Source organism: Genypterus blacodes, unplaced genomic scaffold (genome assembly GCF_046128005.1).
Source record: "Genypterus blacodes isolate CSIRO-AG114 ecotype Tasmania unplaced genomic scaffold, CSIRO-AGI_Gbla_v1 ptg000133l_1, whole genome shotgun sequence".
In the NCBI taxonomy this organism is placed as follows: domain Eukaryota; kingdom Metazoa; phylum Chordata; class Actinopteri; order Ophidiiformes; family Ophidiidae; genus Genypterus; species Genypterus blacodes.
The window spans coordinates 4,214,451-4,242,274 of NW_027466935.1; the positions used below are offsets into that span (position 1 = coordinate 4,214,451).

Consider the following 27,824-nt stretch of genomic DNA (forward strand, 5'->3'; position numbering starts at 1 on the left):
AAAAGTTTTGATAGACTATACAATTTAACATTTTATAATGACGAATAGCTGAAGAACAGTTGAAACTCTTTATAATCTACATCTCAAAGTAAAAAAACAATACAATTCCAAACTATTTTTTTTAATTATGTGCCAGGTTGCAGCTCCGTGCTTTGGGATATAAATCTGCTCTGTCAGCACTGTTAAAAGTGTAAAGATGCATTTGAACCATTTTAGTGCCTTCAGTTGTCGGACGGGACGTTGTGGACGTATCGCGATATTTTGGGCCATCTCCAGTCTGGTTGAATGTATCGATCCGCTGTGTTGCGTCTGTTCCACAATTAAAAATGAGTTTGGCCACTAGGGGGCGGTGTGTAGTCTTAGTAGTAAATCGTGTAAAAGCATTAAAAGGTGTTTTATGGGCTCTCGGCTGCATCGACCAGGCAAACGATGGCCAACTTGAACATTATGCCAAAACGTTGTCCCACCAATCTTCTCAACGTCTCTTTTTTTTTTTTTTTTTTTTTGCACCAGGACTTGTAGATAATGAATGAACCCGTTTGTTGTTAAACGTGGAATAACAGTAACGCAGCAGTGAGTCAGATCTCCCAAGGTGACCCAGTGTTCCCCGAGCTGTATAGGGGGGACATTTATCTGCTAGTGTGTACCGTATAATGCAAAGTTAATGGCACCTTTAGTAGTTCACACACACTATAGATTTTGTGAATGCAGTTTTGGCAAAGTTGTAACAAGCCAAATGTGTTTGTGCTCGAGCGATCTAAATAATACATTAGCAAGTGGGAAGTGGGTTTTTTTGCACAGTAAGTGGCGTAACCTCCATTACTTGAATATCAGCTGTCTAACTCTGAATATTGTGGTTTTTATAGCGGTGGAGTATGTGGCGGTAATGATGGAGATGGAAGTGATGTATTGTACATGTGTGGGGAGAGAGAGAGAGAGAGAAAGAGGGAGGGGGGAGAGGGAGAGAGCTGGACCATGGCCAATGATCAGCAAGGAGATTAACTAAAGTGGCGACTCGGACATTTCATACAGGCAGATACTTTGAACAGGCCACGAAAAGCGAGTATGGCACAGAGGATGAGTGGAACTCAAAGCCGGATATGAAGGTGATGAAGAGCAGCCAGGTGGCCCGTTCTATATATTGATTTCATTCATTAGGTCCCGGTCACCTCCATAGATGCGCGCCATCAGATTATAGAACCTGTGTCGAATATGACACCTGAACCCCCCCGTTCGGCTTTAGAGTGGGACGCGGATCCGCGGACACGCACCCTTTGAAGGGAACAATCATTCACACTTGACGTGAATGTGGGGGTCGGCGTGGAGGAGAGCGCGATTTCAGCCCGCTGCCCCGGAGCAGGCGGCTGCGGACGCGCATGACGGCGGTACCCAAGTGTCGGTGTGTGTGTTATCTGGGCTCTGACTCGGGAGGCGCGTCGCTGCTGAGGCATGGGCTGCGCTCCCAGCATCCACGTCTCTCAGAGCGGGGTGATCTACTGCCGGGACTCCGACGAATCCAATTCCCCTCACCAGACCACCACCATCTCTCAGGGCACCGCGGCCACCATACACGGGCTCTTCATCAAGACCGACGCCGCCGAGACCATCCCCTCCGTCATCGCCTACCAGAGTCGCCACTCGCGGAACAACTCTTACCGGGATCGCAAGGAAAACAGCAGCAGCAGCAGCGGCGGTGGCGGGCACGTCCGCATCGAGGCCGAGACACAGACGAGCCACACCAGCATCAAGGTGAGGCGCGGTGGAGGAAGATGATGGCACTTCATCACCGGGTCGTGAGCGGGAGCCACACGTGAGCAGGCCCCAGCCCGCTGCTATGTATGGTGCTTTGGCAAACTGCAGGACTGTGACCGCTTCTTCTTCTTCCTCCTCATCCTCACTGGCTGTTGCCATTAACGTGCAGCCTGTATGTTGTTGCGGCGCTGTTGCATGTGGTTAGACGGAACAGCGGTGTTTGTGGTGGGATGCAGTTCATTTCTAGATTACACTGCATCCCTATGTTGCCCTCCTGTAATTCATGGAGCAATAAATGAAAGGAAACAGAGAATCCATAAAGTATCGTGTGCTTAAGTGTGAAACAGACTTTATGGGCTGTAAAAGACAGCAGATTCAGACCACTTGGCCCTTGGTTGGATCAGGTCTCTGAAGCATCTGATATGTAACATAGCTGTGCTATTAATACAAGCGTTTATCTCTCAAAGAGCAGCAAGTACAGCCCTGCAGCAGCATCAGGAGGAAGCTCCCAGAATCCTCACTTTGTCTACAGTATCTAGTTTAGTTCTGTAAGTGAGGCTTGTTTCATACCACAACTTTAGCAACAAAGGTTAGAAGGTTACTTCTGTGTGTCCAATGATCAGCTTGACAACGTCCCCAGAAAAGTTCTCCCATTGTATACAGCAGAGTAATTGTGGTGATTAGGCATTTTTGTTTCATAGCTTAAAAACTGGCAAAGAGAATTTTTGTAATTCGACATGGGAGATGATAAATGTTTCATCCAGAAATGCAGTCGAGGTTTATAAAACATCAAAGTTGAGGGTGAAGACAATAAATGCAGCCTTCCTGTCCGGTAGTGCTTGGGAACTTGGAACATGAAACTTGTGGACACGCTTCATCTTTGTACATTATTGGTCCCTTTTCATTGGTTCCCCCCCCCAGTCGTTGGGTGTCTCGTGAGGGAGTATGTGAACAGATCTTTGTGATCGATCCCCAGAGGATTGCTGCGTCTCATGAAGTGATGTAGCAGATGAGCGTCAGACCATGAGAATGGGTTAACCCAAGACTTTAGACTTGGAACTGCAACGAATCAGTCAGTATCTGGGGAAACGTTATATGGTTAAATACAAACGCAGCAATTGTTTGACAGCTCATAAGCCATGGACCTATAAATTTGAAAGATAAACTCAGTCGGTAAAGGCTGCTTCATATTCTTATAAGGTTATGTGCTGAACTCATTTTGGACCAGTTACAGAGCCTTATAATAGTGAGGTCACTACTTGTGTATGTAATCTGGTTTTAAAATGTTGTGTCGCTGTTGTAGTTTGCCTGGGATTTGTCTGTGGGTAAAGGGAAGCTCTTTGATTCTGTATTGGAATGAGTCCAGCCAGGTGTAGGGGCCCAAAAACTGAATGAATCAAATTGGCACAAGGCAAGTTGGAACTGAATGAAAATGCTTAAATCATCCCAAACACGTGCTTCTGACGCAAACGTATTGCGACGCATCGGCTTCAAATTGTTTAACCCGTATACTGTAGTAGATTTTATGGAATGACTGTAGGGTTGAACAGATGAGTGTGTGTGTGTGGGTTTGTCAGCTGCTCCTTTGCTCTCCCTCCATCCCCCTCTTGTCAGGATTGAGAAGGTATCAATGCCATTTATTATTCAAATCGGCCCTTCCCTGCAGGCGCTTGATGATCTGCTTTACTGTGGAGTTCTTGGTTTGTGTGCACGTTTACATGCACAGTCGTCCTGTTTACCCCTCTGGTCAGTGAAGCTGACGTATGCACAGTCACATGTGAAGGAGCTGCTGATGCTGCTGGTGGCCTGTACAGATTTCTTTCCTTCACGGCCTTTTAACACAGTCGGTGGCTTGTAAGACAGAGACACACACACACACACACACACACACACACACACACACACACACACACACACACACACACACACACACAGGCTGAGAACTGCTGGCTCTGTCTCAGACATTGTTTGTTTCCATGCTGGCTGGGGCCAAGCTGAAGTGTTTGTGACCCTGTGACTACGCTGATGTTTTCTCAGGAAATCGAGACACTCGAGGTCAACCACAATAGCGCCGCATCAGTATTTTGAAATCCTGGTGAAATGTTCCCTTCGGTATGTTTGGAGATAGTCCTTTAAATAACATCTGACCAGTTGTTTTGCATGTAATTAACGCAAGTTGTGACACTTGTTTCTGCCTTCAGGTATTCAGACTTAACTCTTCACGTGACCTGAAAGCGTGACACCCCCCCCCCCCAAAAAAAAGTGGTGATAAAAGGTTTTTCCACCGTCGTGTATCAATATCATGGGTGAACGAGCTGTGCATCTCCAATTTTGATTTAGAGATGAGTTGTAATGGTTCATTCCGGAATTTTCAATATTTTATTAATCCGATAAAACTTTGTTGACACCGGTGGCTGGAAAAACCTCTGTCATGTTTTGGGGCTTTTATCTGCAATTCTTCACATTTTACTGCCTACAGGATTTTTGTAATTTTGCAGGGCTTTTACTGTCAATAGGAACTGTTTCCATTGTGATTTTAGTGCTTTAATTTGGATAATACAATAAGAGTACTTCTTACAAAATGATTTAGAAAGGAGAAAGGACTCGCTGCGTTTGCAGATGATGCATTAGACGGTACAGCTAAATGCCAACTGATGACTGGAAGGAAACATAATTGTTTGAAGAAGAAAAAAAATCAGATGGGAGTCTGAATGAATCCTGACGCAGACCCCGGTCACTCCCAGTCTAATCTCATAGGTCTACATGCAGCTAAATGTTATGAATGCCCAGTGTGAAGTCATTATCAGTCATTATCCCCAGTGCTGTTTAGGAGCAGCCACAATAACTCATGGGATCTGTTGTAGGAGCGGTGCGGTGACGCGTTCAAATGCACAGGACTTCAGGCCGGTGACTGTTTCCTTAAGTGCGCGCTAATTTCTATTATGCAGTCGTGCATCTATTTTTAGTTGTGGGAATTGTATAGATGAATCATCAGTGGGATGACCCCTTGGAGGCTTAAGTCATTTTCTATTTTTAACTGAATTTGTCTTTCATTTGCTACCTTGGAGCCACCTTTTTTTTTCTTTTTTTTTTGCGTTGCAGCTTGTTGGGTGACAAATGAAAGACCAACCTGAAGGACGCCTCATGATATGGCTTCCATTTTGCAGATGTAAATCTGCTTGTAATCGACGATATGTACTGTTAAACCTGCTTTAATTTGATTGATCTGAAGCGATGCGATCTATTATGAGCCAGGCTCCTTGATTATGAAACATTCAATCTTTACATGTGTTGGAAGCATCAAGCAGCATGTTTCTAATTGATCTGATCTTTATAATCACAACCCTGACCCCATGACCCTTCTTGGGTTTGGGTTTGACCCTTCAGACCCATCTGCCCAAGTGACCAGCGTGTTTAGTAGTGGAGCTTTTTCATGCGGCTTAAAGACTAATTTCATTAGTTTTCGGGCTTCAGATGGCTAAAGCCTAACCAGCCGTGGAATAGCGCCCACTTTCAACCCGAATTAATGATTAAAACAATCAGGCCGGATCCTCGCTGAGATCCGTTCAGTTAGTCCCTCAGGATTAATGCCAATCCATCAATCTCACACTTAAGTAGCTGCAAGATGCACTCGTGGTGATGTTATACTAATGGTACACTTTGCAACGCTTTGATGTGCAAAAACACATTAACCTGCTGATTCTACTCTTATCTAGTTGCAGTAGCCCTTGTGCACAATGAGTGAATACAGGTGCTGTGCCTCATCCCGAACAACCTGAACTAAACCTGTATCTGCAATTAGTCAGCCGAGTATAGTGAGAATATGTTGGATTTGAAGGAGTAGATTCCAGAGCTGAGGTTTGATGTCGGTTGCCTTGTGATTGATTGAACGAGTAACGGTTGTAAATGCAGTGCGTATGAGCGAGGGCACGTTCATGTGATTGAATTCCCTCATCTGAGTCTTCCCAGCTCTGTTTGCTCATTCCGTTATCGGAGTCAGAATTGCGACTTGCTGTTAATGGATCTGTGACACGGACGGTCACGGTCCACGCAAAACTGTTGTTGTGAAAATAGATGCAGCTCATCCATACAGCTGGAGGGGGGAGAGGATGAGCTTCAATGCTGCAACGTCCCTCACACAGATCATTCACATTGCAGTGGGACTCCAGAGAAGAACGCAGGTTGATGCCACTACTGTCAGCTGTTTCTGCAGTAAATGGAGTAATGGAAGATGAACACAAAGCCTTAAACTAAAAGAATATATCCAATTGTTTTGGCCAGAAAAGTACAGACTGAGCCTTTTGATCAACTTGACACCAAATGACTGTTGCTATGTAAAGTATAGGCGAAGTAAGGCTCATTAAATGTACACGATGGTTGTGTCATGTGATAAGGAATGTGTAACTATATCTGTTTACAGGCAAACGCATTCCAACTACGCAAGACTTGGAGTTGGAAGTCCACATAGTTCCGGCAGAAGGCCGTCTGTAGGTGATAAGCAGACTGAGGCCTTGTTGCAAGTACTGATTCATGTAAACACCAAGGCCTGCTGTTAGCGCTGAGGAATAGAACACAGTCGGACAGATTGGATGTTGCGTGTCTGGCAACGTATGACTCAAATATCATTCCGCACTTGGTTGAGATGCAGATGAAATGGGCACAAGAGAAGTCTTTGGATGTCCTGGCAGCGCTGCCTCCTGAAGGCCACAGTCGCGTCATTCTGTATCACGGCTGCTTTCTAAACAGTCTGCCGCGTTTCTAAGCAGAGGCCACACACAAGGTCAACTCTCCGTGAGAGACGCCGTCCTCTTCCTCAATTACCCTGACATATTAGACTCTGGCCCGCGGCGCGAGTGCAAACAACTTTCTGTTCTCCAGCCGTAATGTAAGCATCTCCCTAATGTAACGGCATTGCAAACGCCTTCAAAGGAATACATTAAACAAACAGTAACTCTGTTAAGTTTATTGCATGCTGAAGAATACACAACTGTAGACTGAGAGGTGAAATGCCCAGCAGGCCGCCGCTTGAAAACGCAGTGTTTGGCTGCATTGTCTCTGCTGTGTATGTTCACGCTGATAGATGAATTACCGGGGGGGCTTAAGTGAGTTAGGAAGTCTTTATTTTTTCTCCTTTTAAAGTCGGCATCGCAAAGCACATGACATAAAAGACAACTCAATCCGCTGGAAGGTTTTACTCCACTGATACAACAGCCAACGCCATTGTCTACATGTCTTTGAGTCTGTGCTTCTTTATGCCACTGGGGTACTGTACAAACCTTAGATCTGTGTCTGACCCCACCTGTAGCCTTGGGGCCCCCCCAAACGCTGAAAAGCAGCAGGTCATTCTAATCTCTCTTGCTCTCTAGGCGGCTGTGACACTTGAGGCACAGCGTTTGATATCTCCAGCTATTTAAACTCAGTCCAACCCCCTCTTGTTCAGGTATCAAATCTGTGGAAGATAATGTAGATGTGCTGTACAATGCAAGGGGAATCCATGTGTCTAGAGGACTTCAAACTCAGTCTAATGAAGTTTGCACTGGAGACAAACCCCATATCCTGTTTCATCTATTCTGCCCTGTAGTGACCTAGAATAACTTGCAGCAGCTGCATGAGGGCAACGCTGCGTACCTTGCCTCGTGACCTCACCCTGACCTGCCGGGCCACCAGTTGTGGCTGTAACACTTTCTGCATCTGGCTGTGCTTGAACCCCCAGCAGGAAGTGATCAGTCTGCACCAGCAGCGTACTTAACCTCACAAACTGCAACCACCTGTTATACCTGCCGCCGCCTTTAATGCTTAGTTCTGATTTCTGTGAGCCTGCTGCTTTCTTGATCTGAACACAGACGAGCGTTTGAGAATTGGTGGATGTGATATGCTGTGACGTCGTTGTGCTTGATGTCCAACCCAAGCTCCATAATTAGTATTTGTAAAGTATTACGGTGGGATACAGTTGTGTGCTCTATTTCAAACTGGTTCCAGGCCATACCTTGTTTCAATTCCATTGTTTTAATGCGGCATCAGTTTTAAATTGAAGAGTTATGGAATAATCAATGGTTCCACCTGTTTGCTGCTTATTGACTTCCTGTTTGACGCTCAGTTAAGAGGTTGAGATGTAAAAGGCAGTGATTGGACAGGGCTTTCTATTAGTGTGATATCATTTTGTTCTGGTAGAGCTGGGAAAATACTAACAAATGAAATATTGATCTCATTTGAAATGTTGATGTATAGTAGCCGTGATGAGTCAGTGGTCCTCTGTGGCCTGCTGAGACTTGGATGCAGGTTTATGCACACATGCCTCTAAGCCTATTTACCAGTGACACATAATACAGTAATGATGGGTGGCTGAGTCACCAACTCCTCAATGCTTACTGCATGGCTTTAGTCATACAGGTGCTGTTGTGAAGAGAGCAGTTTGCTGGGTTAGGAAGGTGACAATCCCACTTGAATCTATCAATCTCTTTGTATGCAACTTGATCTGAAGCTATAGAGACGTGACCTATGTAATGTGTTTATGACTCGCGTACGCATAATCTGTTGAAAAATAACTCAAACCAGATGTTCAACTGCTGGACGTGACAGTCATGATGTGGTTTCCATGGTAAGTCACTGGTCCAGTGTTTGTAATGTTCTGCCAGAGGTTGGTGTACATGTGCACGCTTGCTATAGTTGTATGATGCATGTAACCGAGTTGGCGTGTTCACAATAGAATGACGCACTGTTCTAAGACGCCGGTAGAAGCTGTCCAGCCCTGTTGCAAAACATCCCCCCCCCCCACCACCCCCCCCGCCCCCACACACACACACACACACAGACACACAGGGGGAGAGAGAATGTGATGCTCCCGCAGTGGGATTAAACAGGTAAACCCGTGAGTTCAATCTGTGATTGGCTGCTAATTCCTTGTAAAGAGGTTTGCAAGGCGCCGCCTCATTCTGGGAACTAATGCTGCCTAGTGCACATGTTTACGACGCCGCTAAAGCCTTTTAAAGCGACTGTGCATATAGTTCTGGTTATCGAGCGCTATCATGTTTCACTCCAGGCTTCTGCAATATAAAAGGAAATAGTTCTTGTTTCTGTGTGGACTGTTAACATTGAAAGAGGGTGAGAAGAAGGAAAAGGTGAAGTGAAACAGACGGGTGATAGGCTGTGCAAAGAAAAGCGATGTGCTACTATGCTGCTGGACACCAATGGTAAAATGGTAAGATTCACTCGCAGCTCAGTGGCTTGACATGCATATGCTCTTGTTCCATTTCTGAACTGTTGTCGTCGTCCCTTCGGCAGGTTTCATCAACAGAAGAATGTGTGGGACCTATGAGACTGACTCAAGAGCCAATTCAGGTGAGACGCACTTTCACCTACGGGTCAGGCTGCTTCATCTCATTCTCCCAATTGTTCAGATTTGGGGGGGGGGGGGGGAGTGTGACAACTGCTTAATGGCTGTTAAATGTTAGCTTTGCATTCCCCTGTCACTTATAAATCAATTTATCATGTGACAACTTTCACATCTGAAAGTCACATGCTGGACAAATAGTATGTGGTCCTCCCATCATCAGTTCACATGTGCTGTATAATGCTCTGCTACTTTAGTTTCCCTAGCTGAACATTTTCCATGCAATTTCAATCTCCAGTGTTCTAATTTAACACGCTGCATCATTAACTAGAGACGCTTGTGTTCTCCAAGATTGAACTCAAATGCTGATGTCCAGTACACAATGACTGTTTACATGCACAGGATACTCTGATTCTCTACTGGGTCAAAGTTTACATAATTAAATGCCGATTTCAGCGCAGTTCTGGTATTTGTGACGTTTCAACTATTCTTATTTATTGGCCCCAGTCAGAGTGGAATCAAAGTTTTAACGTGCATGTAAACATATTGGCTGAAAGAAACAAGGGAATGTCCAACAACTGCACATGTATGAACTTGTGTCAATCTCCCGTTCTACTTGTGTGTCATGTATAACAACTAGCTATATCAACAGTGCCTATTTCAGCGTTGATTGAATGAAAAGTATAATCAGGAATGGATTCTATGAGCTTGGAAGCACTCGGTCCAATCAGTGAAAATGTGCAAATAAGTGGCGGGGCTGAGGCTGTAAAAGCTGCTCTTTGACTCACAGCTGAAAACACGCAGCCAAGTGTGTAGAGAGTATCGCTCTTTACCCAAATGTAAATTCAGCAATGGTACCTTTTTTTCCTTTGAAATGGTGCTTTGAAAGGCTGTTGTATGTATGGAGGGAGAAATGTTCACCTCAGACTGCCTGCATGCTGAACGTTGGCTTGTTGTGTCTTTTCAGTTGGGCTCATCTGGACTGAGGGTTGCTGTGGGTCAGGGAGCGGATTGTCTTTGTTTCAGCCATTGGATTAGGCGCGTGTTAGTCAGATTTGCCGTTATGTAACCAGTTCTTGGAGCTCTCAACACGAGCAGAGCAGGTACTCTGAAGCCTCCCTCTCCTCTGGCGTGAACTGACTAGATTATTAGAAGCTTTGATTTAATTTGATTCTGTTGGATTGTTTGGACCAATTTCCAGAGGTTTCTGAGTTCAGCTACTTTTCCATTCCAGTGCAGTGATATAAGAGGCCTGGCATGCCCGAGTCTCCTGCTCCATCCACTCACCCTCCTCCTCCTCCTCTATGCTCAGCAGGCCAAATAACAACACACCAGGAATCTCTGGCAGCGCGCGGGCAGGTGGAGTGACCTGGGGCTCTATTAAAGAGCCTGCTAAGACCAAACCACATGCCCCATAAAACCCTCAAACTGCTCGCCCAAAGCTGCACGCTCTACTTTTGCCCCCAGACTGGATCCATGACCTAATTTCCCCCTTGCCTCCCGTCTTCCCTCTTTCCACAAGAAATGGAGAGATGTAAAGGGGGAGATAAAATGCTCCGCAGGCAAAAGAGTTTTACACCAAGTTTTCCTTGACATTCACTGTTGCCTCACACAGCTGGAGAGCTTCACCCTCCACATATCTCTGTGCTTTATGCGTTTCGGCCTCTATACAGACTGAGTCTACGTCAATGAAGCCAGTCTGGGCACAATGTGTTTGTGACTGAATATGAGAACTTAATCTTTGTTTCACCACGTAAAAACAAAACAACCATGGCTGTAAGATGTGATAGTAAAGGTTGTATACCAACTAAGCCTCGACCAGCCGGAGCATAAGTGAGTGTGACGCCAAGCTTTCTAACAAGGCGTCCGCGCAATGTCCACACCAGGCCCAGAGACCCAAGAATTGGACATATTGTCGAAACATGAATGCGCCAAGTATGGTACTACTAGTGTTGAACTATGGGGTTATGGCTGTTAAAGCGTATTGTGTTGTATCGTGACAAAGTTCAGCTAAACGGTGGCATGAACGTATTCTTGTCCACCCCTCGGAAGTCTGCTGGCACACTTCTGTACAGTCATGGTGTCCCCTGAGCAACACAAGTTAACATGACTCCTTCATCTGGGTCTAAAGACAGCTGGTTATCCCTGTGACACCTCTGTGTTTTGGAATCCCCCAACTTTAGACGGCGTCTAACCTGGGTGTGCAAACATGGCGGATTAACCTCTGAACTCAGAAAATGTGAGTCAGCTCGCGGCAGCGGTCGAGTCTGGCGCTCCCTGCCAACTGAAGTCTAACCGAACACTTTCCTTTAAGCTGCTAAGTCGCTGTGGAGAAATACTTGGTCGGGGGACGTGAGGACATGAATAGTGTTTACTTTAAAGACGCTGTAACCAGGTAATTGTGTACATGGGTTTACTCACAGTTTTATGGTAATTGATTCAAGCGTGTGTACGTTGTAACGCTGAGCCAAGTGGACATCAAGATTCAGCGTTGTGTTCAGAGCAATGACGCCCCCCCCCCCCCCCCTCGCCAGGCTTGTCGTCGGTGCCATATTTGGGTGGCAGGTCAGATGTCTGCATGGCCGGCGTCGTCCCGGGGTTGGCTGGGTACCGTGTGTGTGGAATTTCACATGCGAGCACCATGGTTACACAAACCGATGCCATGGTTACACAAGCCTTCACGGCATCAAAGAGTGTAGACCTTTCACAGGCACTCACCACTTCTCCTTCCCTCCTTTTCTCCCTTGCTCTTCTTCGCTCTCCCCATTTTCCTTTGTTTCCTCTCTTTCTGTACTCTTGACAGTTACTTCATAAGTACATGTCGCCTTCTCTTCTCCTCTAGTTCTGATTTGGAGTCACTTTAGCAGTCCTACCTTTTCTCTCATTCTCTCTCTCTCTCCTGTAGTCACTCTATCCTTTTGTTGTCCTTTTGGGGTGTTTAGGACGTGATGATGCTGTGAGGCTGAGCGAGTATTATTGGTTCTGGCCTTAGACCAGGTGACAGTGAGAGGGAGAGAGAGCGCACGTGTGTGTTTCCAGTTCTCTTCTAGTATTGTATTTCTCTGCTGCTTTATCAAAGGTTGCCCGTGTGACCCTGGTCAAACCGCAGCGTGCGATCAAAAACATGTGTCCTCTCTCTGCAGGCCTCACTTCTGTTGGTGTGAAACGCAGCTCTGGTTTTGTGAACGTTTGCGTCTCGTTTACGTTCCGCTAAAGGAATGGTTCACAACTTGCGCTTGGAGAGATCAGTCAAAATTTCATCCCTACGTTTTTCAAATCTATTTTGTCCCTGGACACTGACGGGTTGTTTTGTTTTGAGCCATCCCAGCATGCATAGGGTGAAAGATACACAAATGTCATAGGGTGAGAAGGCAGAACCTGCAAACAGAGGCTGAGATCCAAAACCAGAACCTGCTGTGAGAAAACGATTCTTACCACTGACCTGCCTGTTAACTGGACTCTTAACACGTTTGTAGCGCAAAGTCAATTTGCAAATTAATTTGTTTGACCTTAAGTGCTTTCTAAATTGTCTGTTTTTGGACACAACTTGCTTTCTAGGTCTGAAATGGAATTGATCAAGTGATGCATCATTGTTTAATCCGAGCTTTAAATTTTAGTTGTGTCCCTGCTGTGTGTGTGCTCCTGGATTTTACTGCTCTGGACACACCCAGCCTCTGTAGTGGCTAATCTCCATCCCTGTCGTGTGGACCTAATCTCTGCTTTTATGTAATTACCACGGTAATGCATAGTAGCTGCATTGTCACCCAGGTGTCCCTTCTGCCCCCTCAGGTCTTGCTCGTGTTTGCCAAGGAGGACAGTCAAAGCGACGCCTTCTGGTGGGCCTGCGACCGTGCCGGCTTTAGGTGCAACATCGCGCCGACACCAGAGTCTGCCGTTGAGTGTTACCTGGACAAACAACACGAGATTGTGGTCATTGATGGCCGTCACTCGCGCTTCTTTGAGCCCGAGGCAGTCTGCAGGTGAGCCTTTATTGCGTTTACAGGATTTCCTCTACAGAAAGAAGCCACAGCATTTTGTGGTAATGGCCAATAATACAGACTTTGTCTTTGTGACATTTTAGAAGGATGTGGCCCTTGCAGCAGTGGTCTCTCAGCTCTGTTGGCATTAAGTCGGCCCCGACCGTGTGATGTGCTGCTTCAAAAGTCACTTTGTTTATTATTAGCCCGACCAAAGCACATGCTCGCTTGTTGCACACTTCCTGAGCCGGAGGAGCTCATTGATTTCATGCATGGATGTGAACATCTGCAAAGCTTTGCCAGGAACGGTTGCAGCCAGAGCCACCTTTCTGGCTCTGCTCACTGCATTACTGCTGTGTCCATGCGCTAGCAGCAACTCCACACGACCTATTTACCTCATTTCCGTCTTGTTTGAAGTTCTGGCCACGTGTATTTAGTAACACGCATGTCATCTCTCCTCTTACATACTCTACCGAGAAACATTACTTGCAGTGTGTGACACGTTGCTTGTTTATGTTCTTGGTAAAAGTACAGCCAGTTTCTCCTCACAGATGTGAGCGGTTTCATTATTGTCAGCGTTTCATGTCGTCAGCCTGACCACCATGCGTTTATGACTTTATAGAATGACTGAGTGTGTTTCATGAGCCCAAGAAGGCAGACAATGTTCCATAACGAATCACCACGTAATCCTTCTCTTCAATCAAAAGTAGTCAATATTTTATTTACAATGTGTGCTCGGTGTGTAAAAGCAGCTGTAAGTACATTGGGGCATGGTGGCAGAGAGCTGATAGGATTGCGCTTGTTGGTTCCATCTGGTGCCCACGAGAAGTACTGCATCATGTCTAACCTGAGGGCCATTACTGCGTTTCACTTTTTGAGGTTGATACTGGGATAATGTACGGTTTTTGGTTCCTGTAAGAACATTCAGCTTTCAAACAAACACTCAAAATTAACCGTCTCAACAAGCTAGAGGCTTTAAGGTTATGCTCCCTCTCTCCCACTTTCTTTTTAACAAGAAAGTAAATTTCCAGAATTCTTTGACCACGGAACAATCCCACTCATTGTCTCCTGTTAACACATTACGTCTGAATGTGTGTAAATGACCCGTCGCATGTCTAAAGTGCGTACACTTGCTCAAGTGACGAAGACGGTCTCGGCCTTCCCATCTACTGATTTTCATACGCTCTGGTTTAACATGGATCCTAAGGCTGTGATGTCAGGAGAGTGAATGTTAAAATTTACTTTTTTCTTTATTTCAAGTTGGCAAAGTCATTCAGTTCCATAGATGGACATGAACCAGGATGTCGTCTTAATGTGGAGTTGTGACATTCAGAAGCTGGTGCTGTGTTTGCATTCAAGTCCATTAGGATTTCTGAATTTATTTGTCTTTTTTGTGCTGCAGTTGTGGATCCAAACCGCCACCATGTATTTTGTAAAGTGATTTATTATACCGTAAGTGCTTCATTATTTCCTTAAGTAAAGGAACGGATCCATTTATCTCTCCACTCCAGCCGTCGCCACAACAGTTTGGCCATCTCCTTCAATCTCTCGTCACTATATCTCCCTGTCTACTCTCCCCTCCCGTCCTCGTCCCCCGTGAGGATCTCTGCCATCTTTTCCTTATGTTTGTCCCTTCATCCCCCCCTCCTCCTCCTCCTCAGCCCTGAAGTCCTGCCAGCGCTGTGTGGCTTTGTGGCCCCCCTCTGAAGCAGATGCTGCGTATGGCAGCTCCGTGTAAAGCAGAGAAATGTTCTGCTTTCTTCTGTGCCAATGACATCATCTCCAATCTACCCACATGTTTATCCCATACCTGCTTCTCAGACACTTAACGTGGGGTCAGAAAGTAGAAACGCTGCTAATTCTGGCTTTGTTTCCCTTCCAGGTCGATTCGCGCCACAAAGCCCTCTGAGAACACAGTAATCCTAGCCGTTGTGCCACAAGAGTAAGTTTGATTTCTGAGGAACTCGTTTGGCAAAGAGCACTGAATTTCTATCATTGGATTATTGGAGGCTTTATTTTGGACATCAATACTAATCCATGATGGGCACAGGTGAAAGATGAGTAAAGCAGTAGACAAATGAAGCTTCTAGTTCTGAACTTGTTTGCCCATCACTAGAATAAACCAGTGGGAAAATGCAAGTAAATCCCTATCTTTACTTAAATACAAAGATGATATTTGCTATAAAATGTGAACAAAGTTAAGTTTCTGAGATTTTCAAGCTTTCAGATTAGCTGAGGGGCAAAAGAAAGAAGTTGAGAATGGAAAAAGAAACTCATAATGGAACTAACATGAAGAAAACTGATACTACATACATGAGCCCAAATAGTTTTATGCATAGGTGCTGTACGTTTATGAATGATGCTATAAATTAATTTTGGAATTATATTGTCCAATGTTTCCCGTTTGTACAGAGCCCCTGATCAGGAGGAGCCATCCGTTCTCCCTCTCCTTAGTGCTGGATACAGCAGAGTATGTAATGCCGACCAAACTCTCCCTTCATCTCAGATGTAGATGGGGCATTTGTTGTTGTTCTTTGGTTGTCGAAAAACAAATAAATCCTCATCCAGTTCCCCTCTCCTTCAAACTCACCCAGAGGTTTGTGGAGAACAGCCGCGTGTCGGCCTGCTACAATGAGCTCCTCCAGATCGAACGCGGAGAAGTGCGCTGCCAGTTCAAACTCAGGTAAGGATGGAAACTCATCAACGGCACGCTTAACCTGCAGTCACATGTAGGCACAGGAACGCTGACGTCCCTACTGAAGGACCCAATGCTGTACTTCAGAATTGAATTGCGTTGGTGTTAATCCACAGGGCTTGTAACTCTGTCTTCACTGCTTTGGACCACTGTCAAGAGGCTGTGGAGATCACCAGTGAGGATCACATAATACAGGTGGGGAGGCTATGCACGTATACAGACCATCGTTATAGTATGGAAAGTTGTAAAGTGCTTTTCGGACTTAAACAAGTTCTGAAAAACAAACCCTTTTAACTCGACATGTCTCCCAGTATGTGAATCCAGCATTTGAGCGGATGATGGGCTACCAGAAGGGAGAGCTGATCGGGAAGGAGCTCACGGAACTCCCCAAGAGCGACAAGAACCGAGCCGACCTGCTGGACACCATCAACACGTGCATCAAAAAAGGAAAGGTAAGCACCGTCCGTCCATCCTTCCATCAAGTAACAGGCAATGACGCCACAGACACACACACACACACACACACACACACACACATCTGACCGTTGTGTCTGGCTGAAGGAATGGCAGGGAATCTACTACGCCAGGAAGAAGTCGGGCGACAGCATACAGCAACACGTGAAGATAACGCCCGTCTTCGGCCAAGGAGGGTGAGCCACGTGTTGAACAACTCAAACTGCTCGGCCGCGTCACAAAGTGGGAATGCCTGACTGATGCCTGATTCTCCTGTTGCTCTCCACAGGAAGATTCGACATTTTGTAGCCATCAAGAGACCTCACAGTGAAAACAGCAAGCAGGTGAGTCGATGATGATTTTACCTCTTTAGTTACGTTGTGTTTTTGTGCAATTACAGTATACGCTTTTTTGTTTTGGGCCAAAAAACCTACATTAGCGGTCATTTCATAGCCTGATCTTTTGAACACATTGTCTTGAACACTTGTGTATGGGCTCAAATCAAAACCGTTTATACTGGCTGGAATTACCTTGGAAGCCATCAAGCAGCTGTTTTGGGAAGGGGAAAGCTCTGGGATACATGTGAGGTACAAATATGCCTTTAAACCCACGGCTCAGGATCAGTGTGTTCACTTTTTCTCCCGTGGAGCTCAAACAAACGTCTATCCGTCATCAGTCGTTAATGTAGCAGTGCAGCTTGGCCCAATCAAGCCTGAAGGGGGATGAAGGATTTACGTCCAAACTGGACTTAGACGCACATCGGGGGGGTCAGGGGTGTTGTGTTTATGCAGATGGAAGGCTAGAATTGTGTTAAAACGTGATTGTGGGTCTCTGTTGGGCTTGTGCGAAAGGCAGGTCCTGTACCCTCAGTGGCTTACAGCTCTGTTGTGGAGCGTTGCTACTCTGAAACAGGTGCGTCGCTTCCCTCAGCTGGATTTCAGGCCAATAACGTCATACTATGCTAATCTACGACTAAGCACCAGGATCCCCTGCTAACGCCTGCGAGGGCCTAGCAGCCAGGCGCCAGGTCTATTTATACCGCAGGCAAAGCTGTGCAGAGACGAGCTGCAGCTCACTGCTCGCTTTCATGGTGTGTACACAAGGCGAATCGGCCGCTGGCACCTGCCTGCCAAAGCCAAATGGCATTCATTCCCATTTGTCGGGATTAGAATCCTCAAACGTGGAAGCAACCGATCGCATTCCCGAAATCGTGGGAGCAAGGGACAAGAGGAATTGTGCTGTGTGAACCTGCACGGTGTCATTTTCAAGGGAATTCCTCTCTTCACTCATACGATGGACAGGAATTGATCAAATCTAGCTGGCTGTAGAGTGATGGAGGTCCTCTTAGGATAACACTGATCTGATATCTTTGCTTAGGCACTCTCTCTCTCTCCTCTGCACACTTGATTCCCTTTCTTTTCCCACCCAGACCTTTGGCTGTAGACCCCGGTTTCCATTTCATTGTGTTTAGTTAGCCGTATTTGTTTAAGCACTCCAGACTTGTAGCAGGTTTAGGGTCAGTGTTTGTCTTTCCCTCCCAGTTAAGGGCCGTCATAATCTCAACTATTTCCCAGCTTTATTCCAGTTAATTCAAAGATGTTGGTTGTTTTTTTTTTAGATCTCTGTTTGTGCTTTGCAGCCCAAGAAGACCATTAGGAAGCAGCCAGCTCAATCTGGCAACCTTGTATGTCATTAGAAGTGTTTATACTGTCTTAATCCTATTTACTCAATTTTGGACACACTGGAGACCTGAGAGCTCACAGGGGGAGCTGCAGAGAGAAAATGAGCAATTGAGTCACAACCAGTCGACTTGATTCAAAAAAGGAATTGACAAGCATTTAGAAGACGAATTAATGAGCTCATTTGCGTGCATGTACACTTCCATACATGCGCCCCATGATGCAAGCTGCTGCCAGAGAACTTTAAGGGGAATAACAAACATTAATTCAAGTACATCACTCAATCCTTTGGACTTTTATTCTCTAAATGAGGCAAAATATATCTTTCAAACGTTAAGAACCCTGATTAGATTGCAACCTGCATGTATCGTTGTAAGGCTACGTTTCATCAGTCGCTGTATGACACTGATCTGGAGATGCAGTCCCATCAGCTGATCAGCTGTTGTAATAATCTAAACTGAGATGTCTTTCAGAATAATAATAATAATAATAATCCTGATATGATTTGGTAAAATTGTGTAGCTGTATTAACAACTTGCTTCTGCTCTGTCTGCCTGTCTGTCTGTCTGTCTGTCTGTCTCCCTCCCTTCCACAAGTGCAACAAGGAGGAAGGATGCAACGGAGAACATTGTCAGTCAGGTGAGATGAAGACGACAGTGATTAGGTGCAGTGTGTCTTTAATGGTGTCCAGTAGCAAACGTCACCATAGTGAAGGACCCTTGAGACGCTGATGACTCATTTTCAAAACATTGAGTATTTCTGGACTCTTTAAGTGAAAGAAACCAATTTCTCAAAGTTCAAATTTGTCCTCAGCTTTGTGTGTGTCTATGCTGTGTGTGTGTGTGTGTGTGTGTGTGTGTGTTGTGTCATAACATCCGTCCCTGTGACTCCGACAGATTCTTCACGCCACCGGGACAGGAGGAAAGATTCGGCCGATGCCAAGTCGACCAGCTCACGTGGCAGCGACGGTAAAACCTTCACACGTCATCCATGAGTGAATGCGACTCTCGTTTGTGCCACAATCTGAGATAAGGACCAGAACTGAGCGGCTGAATGCGGGGGGGGGGGTGATTGCAGAGGAGTTGGGCGGCATAAGCTCGCTGCTTGAACTGTAGAGAGCTGAGGGCTGATGATGTCTCATGGCGCCCTCCTCATCTCAGGGTGACGCAGCTGCTGCTATTTCAGGCATCCGAGTCGAGTTCTGCCGGCTTCTCTCCTCCAATCAAACGGCTTTCTCTCTCCTCTCGTTGGATAACTCTTCAACCTGTCACTCATAACCCCACTGTGCTCGTCTCTCCTCTACGTTTACATTTCCTCCTTTTACGTTTCTTACCTTTCACTCACATACGTATAGGTTTGAACAGGATCTCCAAAATTCCAAATTCTCTTGTTTTGGTTACATTATGAATTATTTCAAGGTAATTGATAGATTGCATCAACGTCTATCTCCAACCTAATCCATGAAACTGTGCTCTTGTTTAACTACAGCCCCCAGCATGCAGAATCGAAGGTATTCCTCCGTCGCCAGGATTCACTCCATGACTATAGAAGCTCCCATCACCAAGGTTTGTGCAGCTATTATTCCAAACTGGGCGGGGGGTGAATACACACCCTGACGGGTCAAAGGGCAGACATTTCCACAGCTGTAAACTCATAAAGAAGTCCAGAAACGTGCCGCTATCGGCACTGTAGCTAAGATGATGCAGATTCAGCAGGATAACAAAGTTCTGGTTCAGTGCCACTGCACAACGAGCAAACAATCTGATTTAATATCGTTCCGTTGAAATCACCAGAGGACCGATGGGCCTTATCCTGTGGCTGTTTTGAGTCTCTTACAAATATCGTTCAGCACATCTGATGGGGGTGTGGAGTCAGGCTGTCACACCGTCTCTGTGGAATTCTTAGAACGACGTAGATGCGGCCCGTGTCGACCGTTACAAAGTGGACCGTTTTAATTTGAATAATGCGCTTTTCCCAGCGAGGACAAATTCCAAGAAGATGAAAGTGAATTCCTCAAACATGACCGTAACCGCTCTGCAACGAAGCGGAATATTCCTTGTGTTGCTCTGCTTTGTTTCTGAGCGTTGTTGACGTCATGGAGTTTCATGTTCCACGGTTTAAATGAACATGAGAGAACATGGCCAACGCCATTATTCACAGTCGACGTCGGCGGCGTTCCATGCAAGGTTCATCTGCTACGGTCGCTTTGTCGGACTCGGCTCTTTGTGGCGTGACGTGGAGGACGGAGGGAAAGATGCTACAGCCCAATAACTAACCCAGGGCGAGCTGTGAACTGGATCAGGACCGATGGCTTTATTTAGCCGTTTTGCCCTAGACGAGACTTCTATGGAGTAACATGTGCAACTCCCTGACACATTAATGGAACACAAAGAAAGGAGCGCTGTCCTGCAAAACACACACACACACACACAGACACAGACACAGTGAGAAGAAGAGGATAAACCCTTTCCGTTTTCCAGGTAATCAACATCATCAATACGGCCCAGGAGTCCAGTCCAGTCACAGTGGTAGAGGCCCTGGACCGGGTCCTGGAAATCTTGAGGACGGCCGAGCTCTACTCCCCTCAGCTGGCCTCTAAAGACGACGACCCCCACACCAGCGACCTCGTTGGGGGGCTCATGAGTGTAAGCGTCGTTGGTACTGGACAGAGATGATGGAAGAGCTTTTCCTAATCATCTTGCAAAAAAAAAAAAATAACCTCCATGCTTAGGACATTGAACATGCATTCTTGTTGAACCAGGGATGTTTGGCTTCCAAAAACAAGCTCAGACTCTGGCTCTGTACAAATACACATCTCCTTTTGTTTTAATCGTTGGATACGTCCAACTATGAGTGCGAGTCTGACGGCGGTGAATTCTAAGATTTAAAGCCACCAGCTGAGTGCAAGAAACATCCACCAAAAATGTAACCTTTGCCCAATTGTTTGGATGTCACTCGGGCTCGTTTAACCACTCGCAGATTCTTTTTACATTAGACTTGATACTTGATGTGACGTTCTCCTAAACATGAACTGTTTCCTTTCTTCAGGATGGTCTGCGGAGACAATCTGGGAATGAAAGCGTCTTCTGCAAAAGTACGTTTTAAAGAACCAGCAATCATGTTGAATCACCCGAGTATTGATTTCATTACTATAGTACAAATGACTATTCTGAGTATTCTCCTCTTGGTGGAGGTATGTTATGTTGAATGTGTTATCAACAGGCTGAGAGAAATACTACATAAAATGATTATAAATCTGATTCAGGTTCACACTCTTGCTAAAATATGACTAAGAAGAACCTGCAGCCATTTAAAAGTGTGTGTGAATGATGGCGATTATACAACGTAACGTCCACGCACCCTTCTTCACTGGAAGCTCTTGTTGGATTCCGGGAGTTTTGTTGTGTAACTGGATGAGAACTATTAGTCACCCGGGCTTCTGTCTGGTGTGTTTCCTGTTCTGAGAAACAACCATCTCTTACTGTGAAGAGACGGCCGCTATCACGCAATTAATCAAATGGTCATCATCATCCTCTTACCACGGCTGTCAAAGAGCCAGATAGCAGCCGCACTCATTCATCAACATACAAGCAAAACGTTGCAACAGTATTTATTGATGTCGCACAAAATTGAAGCTCTGTTCCAGTCTGACAGTACATTTCAGTTGAATGAAATCTGTGTGTGTGTGTGTGTGTGTGTGTGTGTGTGTTAGATACGAGCCAGAGTCATCTGCCCATCCCAGTTACGCTGAGTGATGTCCCAACACCCATTGCGGAGATGCTGAATGATGAGGAATGCTGGGACTTCAACATCCTGGAGCTGGAGGCGGCAACACACAAGAGGTTAGAATTACACAGCTGCAGTGATGGGAACCGAGTGATAAATGAGATGCAAGAAGACGGGATAAGAAAGCAGAATGAGTAGTAAGAGTATTTTCCCCTCCCTGCAGGCCGCTGACGTACCTCGGGCTCAAGATCTTCACCAGCTTCGGCGTGTGTGAGTTCCTGAACTGCTCTGAGGCCACGCTGCGCTCCTGGCTGCAGCTCATCGAGGGCAGTTACCACGCCACCAACGCCTACCACAACTCCACGCACGCTGCCGACGTGCTGCACGCCACCGCCTACTTCCTACGTAAAGAGCGAGTCAAGGTCAGACGGCGCGCATTCAGGAAGGCGGCACACGCGTCGCCTCACTCACAAATGTCACAATGACGCTGAAACCCCATTTGAGTAGGGCTGAAATTCAACCCCAACTTAGAATTAGTCGGATATGATCTGAATCTATCCTCAAAACAGGTTAGACATAATGAGTTTGAGTGTTCAGACCTTGGCTCCGTCTCATTGAAAGTAGCCCGCTGGGTTGGTTTGGTTGGTCTAATCAGAACGCCTCTTGGCTGTTTCCCTGGGGAGACGGTCCAGGCACGTCCAACTGGGAGGACACACAGGAATAGACCCTGAATACGCCGGAGGGATCGGACATCCCATCTGGACTGGGGAATGTCTTGGGATCCCCGGGAAGAGAGAGAGGAATTGGCTAGGGAGAGGAACATCTGTAATACTTTGGTTGGCCTGATGCCAGAGTAGAACTATTGGCTTTGGAAAGTGGATGGATGGTTTAACGTATGGAGCTGTATGTCTCTGTATAATGTCTTCACATGTCCCAGGCTGTGGTTAGAGTCCAGTATTGAAGCTGTCCTCTACCTGTGCTGTCGTCCTCAGGGCAGCCTGGACCAGCTGGACGAGGTGGCGGCTCTGATAGCAGCGACGGTGCACGACGTGGACCACCCGGGCCGGACCAACTCCTTCCTGTGCAACGCCGGAAGCGAGCTGGCCATCCTCTACAACGACACGGCCGTGCTGGAGAGCCACCACGCCGCCCTCGCCTTCCAGCTCACCGTCAAGGACATCAAGAGCAACATCTTCAACAACATCGACAGGTCAGGGAGGAAACGGTGTACGGATGCATCTGGGTTCAGAGTGTTTTGATTGAGAAGACGGTGTAACTTCATTAGAAAGCCAGAATTGGACAAAGCACATTGGGAGTGTAGCTTGTAGCTTGTACACACGACACTGGACTGACTGTTGCTCTTTGCTGACAGGACTCAGTTCCGCACGCTGCGCCAGGCCATCATCGACATGGTGCTGGCCACAGAGATGACCAGACACTTTGAGCACGTCAACAAGTTCGTCAACAGCATCAACAAGCCGATGGCCGCCATAGAAGAGACGGGCTCAAACGTAAGTGTGTGTGTGTGTGTAGCTGTTGATACTTTGTCAAAGCAGTAACGTGATGAAGTTATAACATGGACTTTGTTTGTGTTGCTACAGAGCATCAGCAGTGACAGCGACAGTCAGGCTAACATCAAGAACTCTCCAGAGAACCGCCTGCTGATCAAGAGAATGCTGATCAAGTGCGCAGATGTGGCAAACCCCTGCCGGCCCCTGGAGCTGTGCATCGAGTGGGCAGGCAGGATCTCTGAGGAGTACTTTGCACAAGTGAGAGGACGCCGCCGATGCAATTAACTGTGACGGTCTGATGCAGCTTCAACACAAGGACAGAATGGGACAAAGGAATGTTGATTTCTTTCCATATGATTAACTCTCTGTGTGTGTGTGTGTGTGTTGCAGACGGATGAGGAGAAGAGGAAGGGGCTTCCCGTGGTGATGCCTGTGTTTGACAGGAACACCTGCAGCGTGCCAAAATCTCAAATCTCCTTCATCGACTATTTCATCAATGACATGTTTGACGCCTGGGATGGTAAGAAACGTTAAAAGCGTGTGTGTTTGTGTGTGCGCGCGCTTGTTGGAATAAACTCCACACGGGTTCCCCGGCTCGCTCGCCTCACTGACGCTGTGCTCGGCCTTTTATTGGCTTCAAATGAGCTCAACACTTTGGAAACTGATGCTTAATTGAGTGCTGAAGTACTGAATCATGCCTCGCACTTAAATGAAGGGGGGGAGGGGCTTATAAGGGGTGATACGATTATAAGTAAGCACTTCTAGCCTCATTTGATTAAGGACTTCTTATCCCAGATGGTGGATAGATTCAACAGAAGGCTTTCTTCTTGGGCTTCCTGTACAAAGAACACAGATCACGATGTCGGTCAGTACCAGATCGTCCACTACCTCCATCTTTGAGTTCCTCGTTCTTCATCCATATAGCAGAGTTGATTATGGGGAAAGCAGAGGTGGGGTCAGGACGGGTTTGGGTCCCTCCAGCTCCCTATCATTCCCACTGAGTTCAGTCTCCCCCCAAGAGGAAACTTGTTTACTGTCAGAAGAGCTCTGATGTCACGGAAAGATTCCAAATGCCAGTGGGACGGGGGGGGGGGGGATGAGGAGGAGGGGGGGTGCTCGGGCATCCGGGAGGGGAAGTTGGGAAAACATAAGGATGGGGGGTTGAGGGGACCGAGCAGCTGAGCAGAAAGTACTTGTGCATTAACAGAGACACACACACACACACAACTGCTTTTAAGCCACCAGTGTCGCACTCCGGGGTCACTCCTGGGTCGGGCCCATGCAGATATGAAGCACGCGGTCGCACTGGCGCGCCGGAAATGAGGAAGTAAACAACGCGGGTGGAGTGAGCCGCAGTGCTCAGAGGCCGCACGCATACACACACTGCAGAGCATAAACTCTTAAGTGCGTGTTTGTGCGAGAGAGGGAGAGACCTTTATCCCAGCTGTCCTTTCATGTGGGAGTGTACCATAACATAAGCCACTGTACATGACACACACACACAAACACACACAGGTTTTATAGCGTGTTGGGTATAATGGGATGTTGAGTGAAAGCGTGCGTGTGTGTGTCCCCAGTCACTTGACATTTCCCTGCAGGTGTTTTTGCTGCCCTTGTCCTTGTCTTGAGGAACGTTATATTCAGCTGTGTGTGTGCGTGTGTGTGTGTGCGCGCCTGCTGCATCATTAACCCCCTCCCGTCTCTGGTCGCAGCCTTTGCCAGCCTGCCTGGACTCATGGAGCACCTGTCCGAGAACTACAAGTACTGGAAGGGCTTGGACGAGATGAAGTGCAAGAGCCTGCGTCCGACCTCGCCCTCCGCCTCTCCCGCTCCCTCCACCCCTTGACCAAACTCCGTCCTCGCCTCCCCTCATCCATCACACCAGTAGCAGGGAAAAGGACAGTGACCGCGGCCTCTTCCCCCCCCCATCCCCCCTCCCCCTGAGCTTCTGCCTGGAGGCGACCTCGCTAGCAACGAACGGAAAGATGATTGTCATTTGAGAGCCTTGTTGACTCTCTATCGCCCCTCTACGGCCCGATCTAAGTATTCTTAACAGCGCCTCGACGAAACTGTGTGACCCCTCCTGGCTCACCTGACAATCTGTAACATAACACACCAGAAAACTGCACTTTAGGGAATCAAGACATTTCAGTTTTGAGCTCATTTTCTTTCTTTTGACAGGTTCATACTCTGCTTTTTCTTTTGTTCACGCATCCGTTTTTTTGTATTTTGCTATAAAATCCATCAAGAGGGCGACCAAAGGAACTCTGATGGAAACGAGAGAGAGAGAGAACTGATCACGCTCATCAGGGTGAAGCTCTTCGATTCGGCTCGAGGCAGCGTTCATTTATTCTGAGCTGTTTAGGACCAAATTCAGTCAAAGTTCCCGCTTGGCCCCATTCCTTCAACAGTTTGCCCATTCCCTCAGTCACTTCAGAAGAGGGGGAAAACCAGCCAGAACACAGCCCCTCTGTCAGTACAGCCCTGTTATTCAGAGGCCATATTGAAGAAGGGCTGTTTGCTAGATAATAGCTTGTGGAATATCCATAAAACATCCCAACAAATACTCTGGAGGCTGGGAAAGTCTCTCCATCGTGGCTCTTTGTGCACAGAGTGATCACCCAATGAAGACAATGAAGCACAGATAAGACGAGTAAGGTTACACTTGTTAGAGCACATACCACCACCAAGACCCAGCAAGCCCGGACTAAATCCTCTCATCATCTCGGCCTTTAAGAGAAAGAAACGAGTACAAAATAACTCAGTCAAAACAGTTTGCAGGCTGACTCGGCATTACCGTGGGACAAACACGGCTGCCTGGACTAGAGAGGATCTGTACCAACATTTAATTGGGTTCCTCCCCGGCGCCATTGTCTTACAATTCCAGCCAGTTTCATCCAAGTTGGAACTTTTTGAGTCATCCTAACAAATGGAACCATCACATTACTCGACTTTTGTAGTTCTTGCCGACAGGGTTTATAGCTTTCGTTAGACCGCAACGCAAAACTATTAACTGTTGGAACGGACACGAGCTGTAGACACCAAGGCCCAGATATGAAGGATCGGAATCGTCTGCTGCACTGGATCATGTTTTAGTTTAATGATTTTTGTATTTGAATAGTGATCACAATGGGCTGTAAGGTGGCTCAATCTCCTCCTGGGGTTTTGCTCCAGGAGCCCTCAGCCCCCACCCTCCCCTCGTACTCGCTGCTGCCGGAGCAGAATGTGGCTGTGTGGTCTGGATGAAAGTGGACCTCGCTCACAGCAGCCCGACAGATGTGCGAGGGGGCGGGGGCGGGCGAGGGGGCAGAACCTTGTAGGAGATCCGGCTTAAAAAAAAAAAAAAAAACACGAGTTCCTAACACTAATCAGCTCCTGCTCTCACCTGGTTTTTGTTACACCACTTTCACGGGAGTTCTGCGTTGTTTCACTGTCTAAAAATCACTTGCGTTTGTTTTTTGTGGGGAGGGGGGGAGGTGGGAATTGAGCTGCACATGATTTTCATATTTAAAGTGCGGTGGGTAAAAACCTTGAGCCACATGAGATTTGTGCGCCCTCTTGTGGCTAAAGAAGGGCTCTGCTGAAATGAATGACTTATGTGCTTTATTGATTGAACTGTTCAGTTTCTGTTTAATTTTTGGTTATAATTTGAACCCATCAGTGTGATTTATTATCTGGGATGCACAATAAAAATCAATTTTTTAGAGATTAATTAACACCTTTCTGTTTTTACTAACTATCCTACAGTCGCTGTGACTGAAACATTCAGCATCACGACTTATAAACTGAATTCAATAAGTTTTCCTCACTAGTTAGTTCATTCCTTTACTTAGTTTCTTTACATGAGGGTGAAATGTTATTTTGTGATGGCAGCGTGTAGAAAACTACCAAATAACTTAATTTAATGCTCAATCAAAACTTGACAGTGGCTGGTAATGTGTAATTCAAGTATTTTAGGATTACATGATCAGGACTCAATGGTGAGCATATGCGGGGTGTGTGTGCAAGTGTTAACCCAGGAAAGCTAAAACTACAGTATTAACCAAAGGCTTTACAGATGCCTTGTTACCTTATCTTTCCAAACAGAAGTATTCTCTCCTCCTGATGGTACAAAGCCATAAATGTTGAATCTTTACATTAGATCAGGACAGAGGAATGTTGGCTCTGTGCTCAGACGGTGCTCATAGTTCTGCAGTATTGTGTTGCACATCCATGAGGTTTTTGTGATCTGATCAGATCAAATTCAGTAGATTTCTATTTCCAACTCACTTTCTAGTTTTGAGACGGAAGTGATTACAACATATCTATGATGTAGTCTTGTTAAAACCAACAAGGTCTTAATTAAAGCCTTAATCTTGTCTCTGTGTAATTCTGTCAAATCCCTAATCCGCTCACCAAATCACTTCCTGTTTGCTTTTCCTGTTGTGTTCCAAGAATTCCAAAATCTCCAAACAGGATTCCTGCTCTATACGTTGTCTTAACGCGTGACGCCAACTCTGAATGTTTCATGTTCTTGATGAGAGTTTAGATATTTTTGCTAGATGATAATGAAGATTTATATTCAGACGATTGAAATATTTCAGATAACATTTTCTGCCTTTTCTGTAAGCAGTGACGCCTGGAAAGTGATATTGATCCGATCAGAGGACTGCAGGCCGGTTTAAACCAGATCACCGTTGTATCAAGACTTCATTTTCCATT

The 27,824-nt window shown here is 46.4% G+C and overlaps 1 protein-coding gene across 4 annotated transcripts; it reads left to right on the forward strand.

Moving 5' to 3' along the window:
• Positions 1 to 1,449: 1,449 nt before the first annotated feature.
• Positions 1,450 to 27,293, forward strand: pde8b (phosphodiesterase 8B). Of its 4 annotated transcripts, XM_076163985.1 has the most exons (22): positions 1,450 to 1,749; positions 9,034 to 9,090; positions 12,872 to 13,062; positions 14,942 to 15,001; positions 15,472 to 15,529; positions 15,654 to 15,742; positions 15,871 to 15,949; positions 16,066 to 16,206; positions 16,316 to 16,404; positions 16,497 to 16,552; positions 18,475 to 18,555; positions 18,783 to 18,854; positions 19,375 to 19,451; positions 20,367 to 20,531; positions 20,935 to 20,980; positions 21,599 to 21,728; positions 21,836 to 22,034; positions 22,605 to 22,822; positions 22,985 to 23,123; positions 23,214 to 23,381; positions 23,514 to 23,643; positions 24,836 to 27,293. In XM_076163985.1, exons 1-22 carry the CDS (start codon positions 1,450 to 1,452, stop codon positions 24,967 to 24,969), a joined length of 2,679 nt encoding a protein of 892 aa, XP_076020100.1. In that variant the 3' UTR covers positions 24,970 to 27,293. The 4 variants fall into 4 exon arrangements, with proteins under 4 accessions (XP_076020100.1, XP_076020102.1, XP_076020103.1 ...); XM_076163987.1 differs by lacking the exons at positions 16,066 to 16,206; positions 16,497 to 16,552; positions 18,475 to 18,555 and adding an exon at positions 2,225 to 2,227 and having other exon boundaries at positions 15,871 to 16,003; positions 16,404 to 16,413; positions 22,985 to 23,147; positions 23,241 to 23,381; XM_076163988.1 differs by lacking the exons at positions 16,066 to 16,206; positions 16,497 to 16,552; positions 18,475 to 18,555 and adding an exon at positions 2,225 to 2,227 and having other exon boundaries at positions 15,871 to 16,003; positions 16,404 to 16,413; positions 22,985 to 23,131; positions 23,237 to 23,381.
• The last annotated feature ends 531 nt before the right edge of the window (positions 27,294 to 27,824 follow it).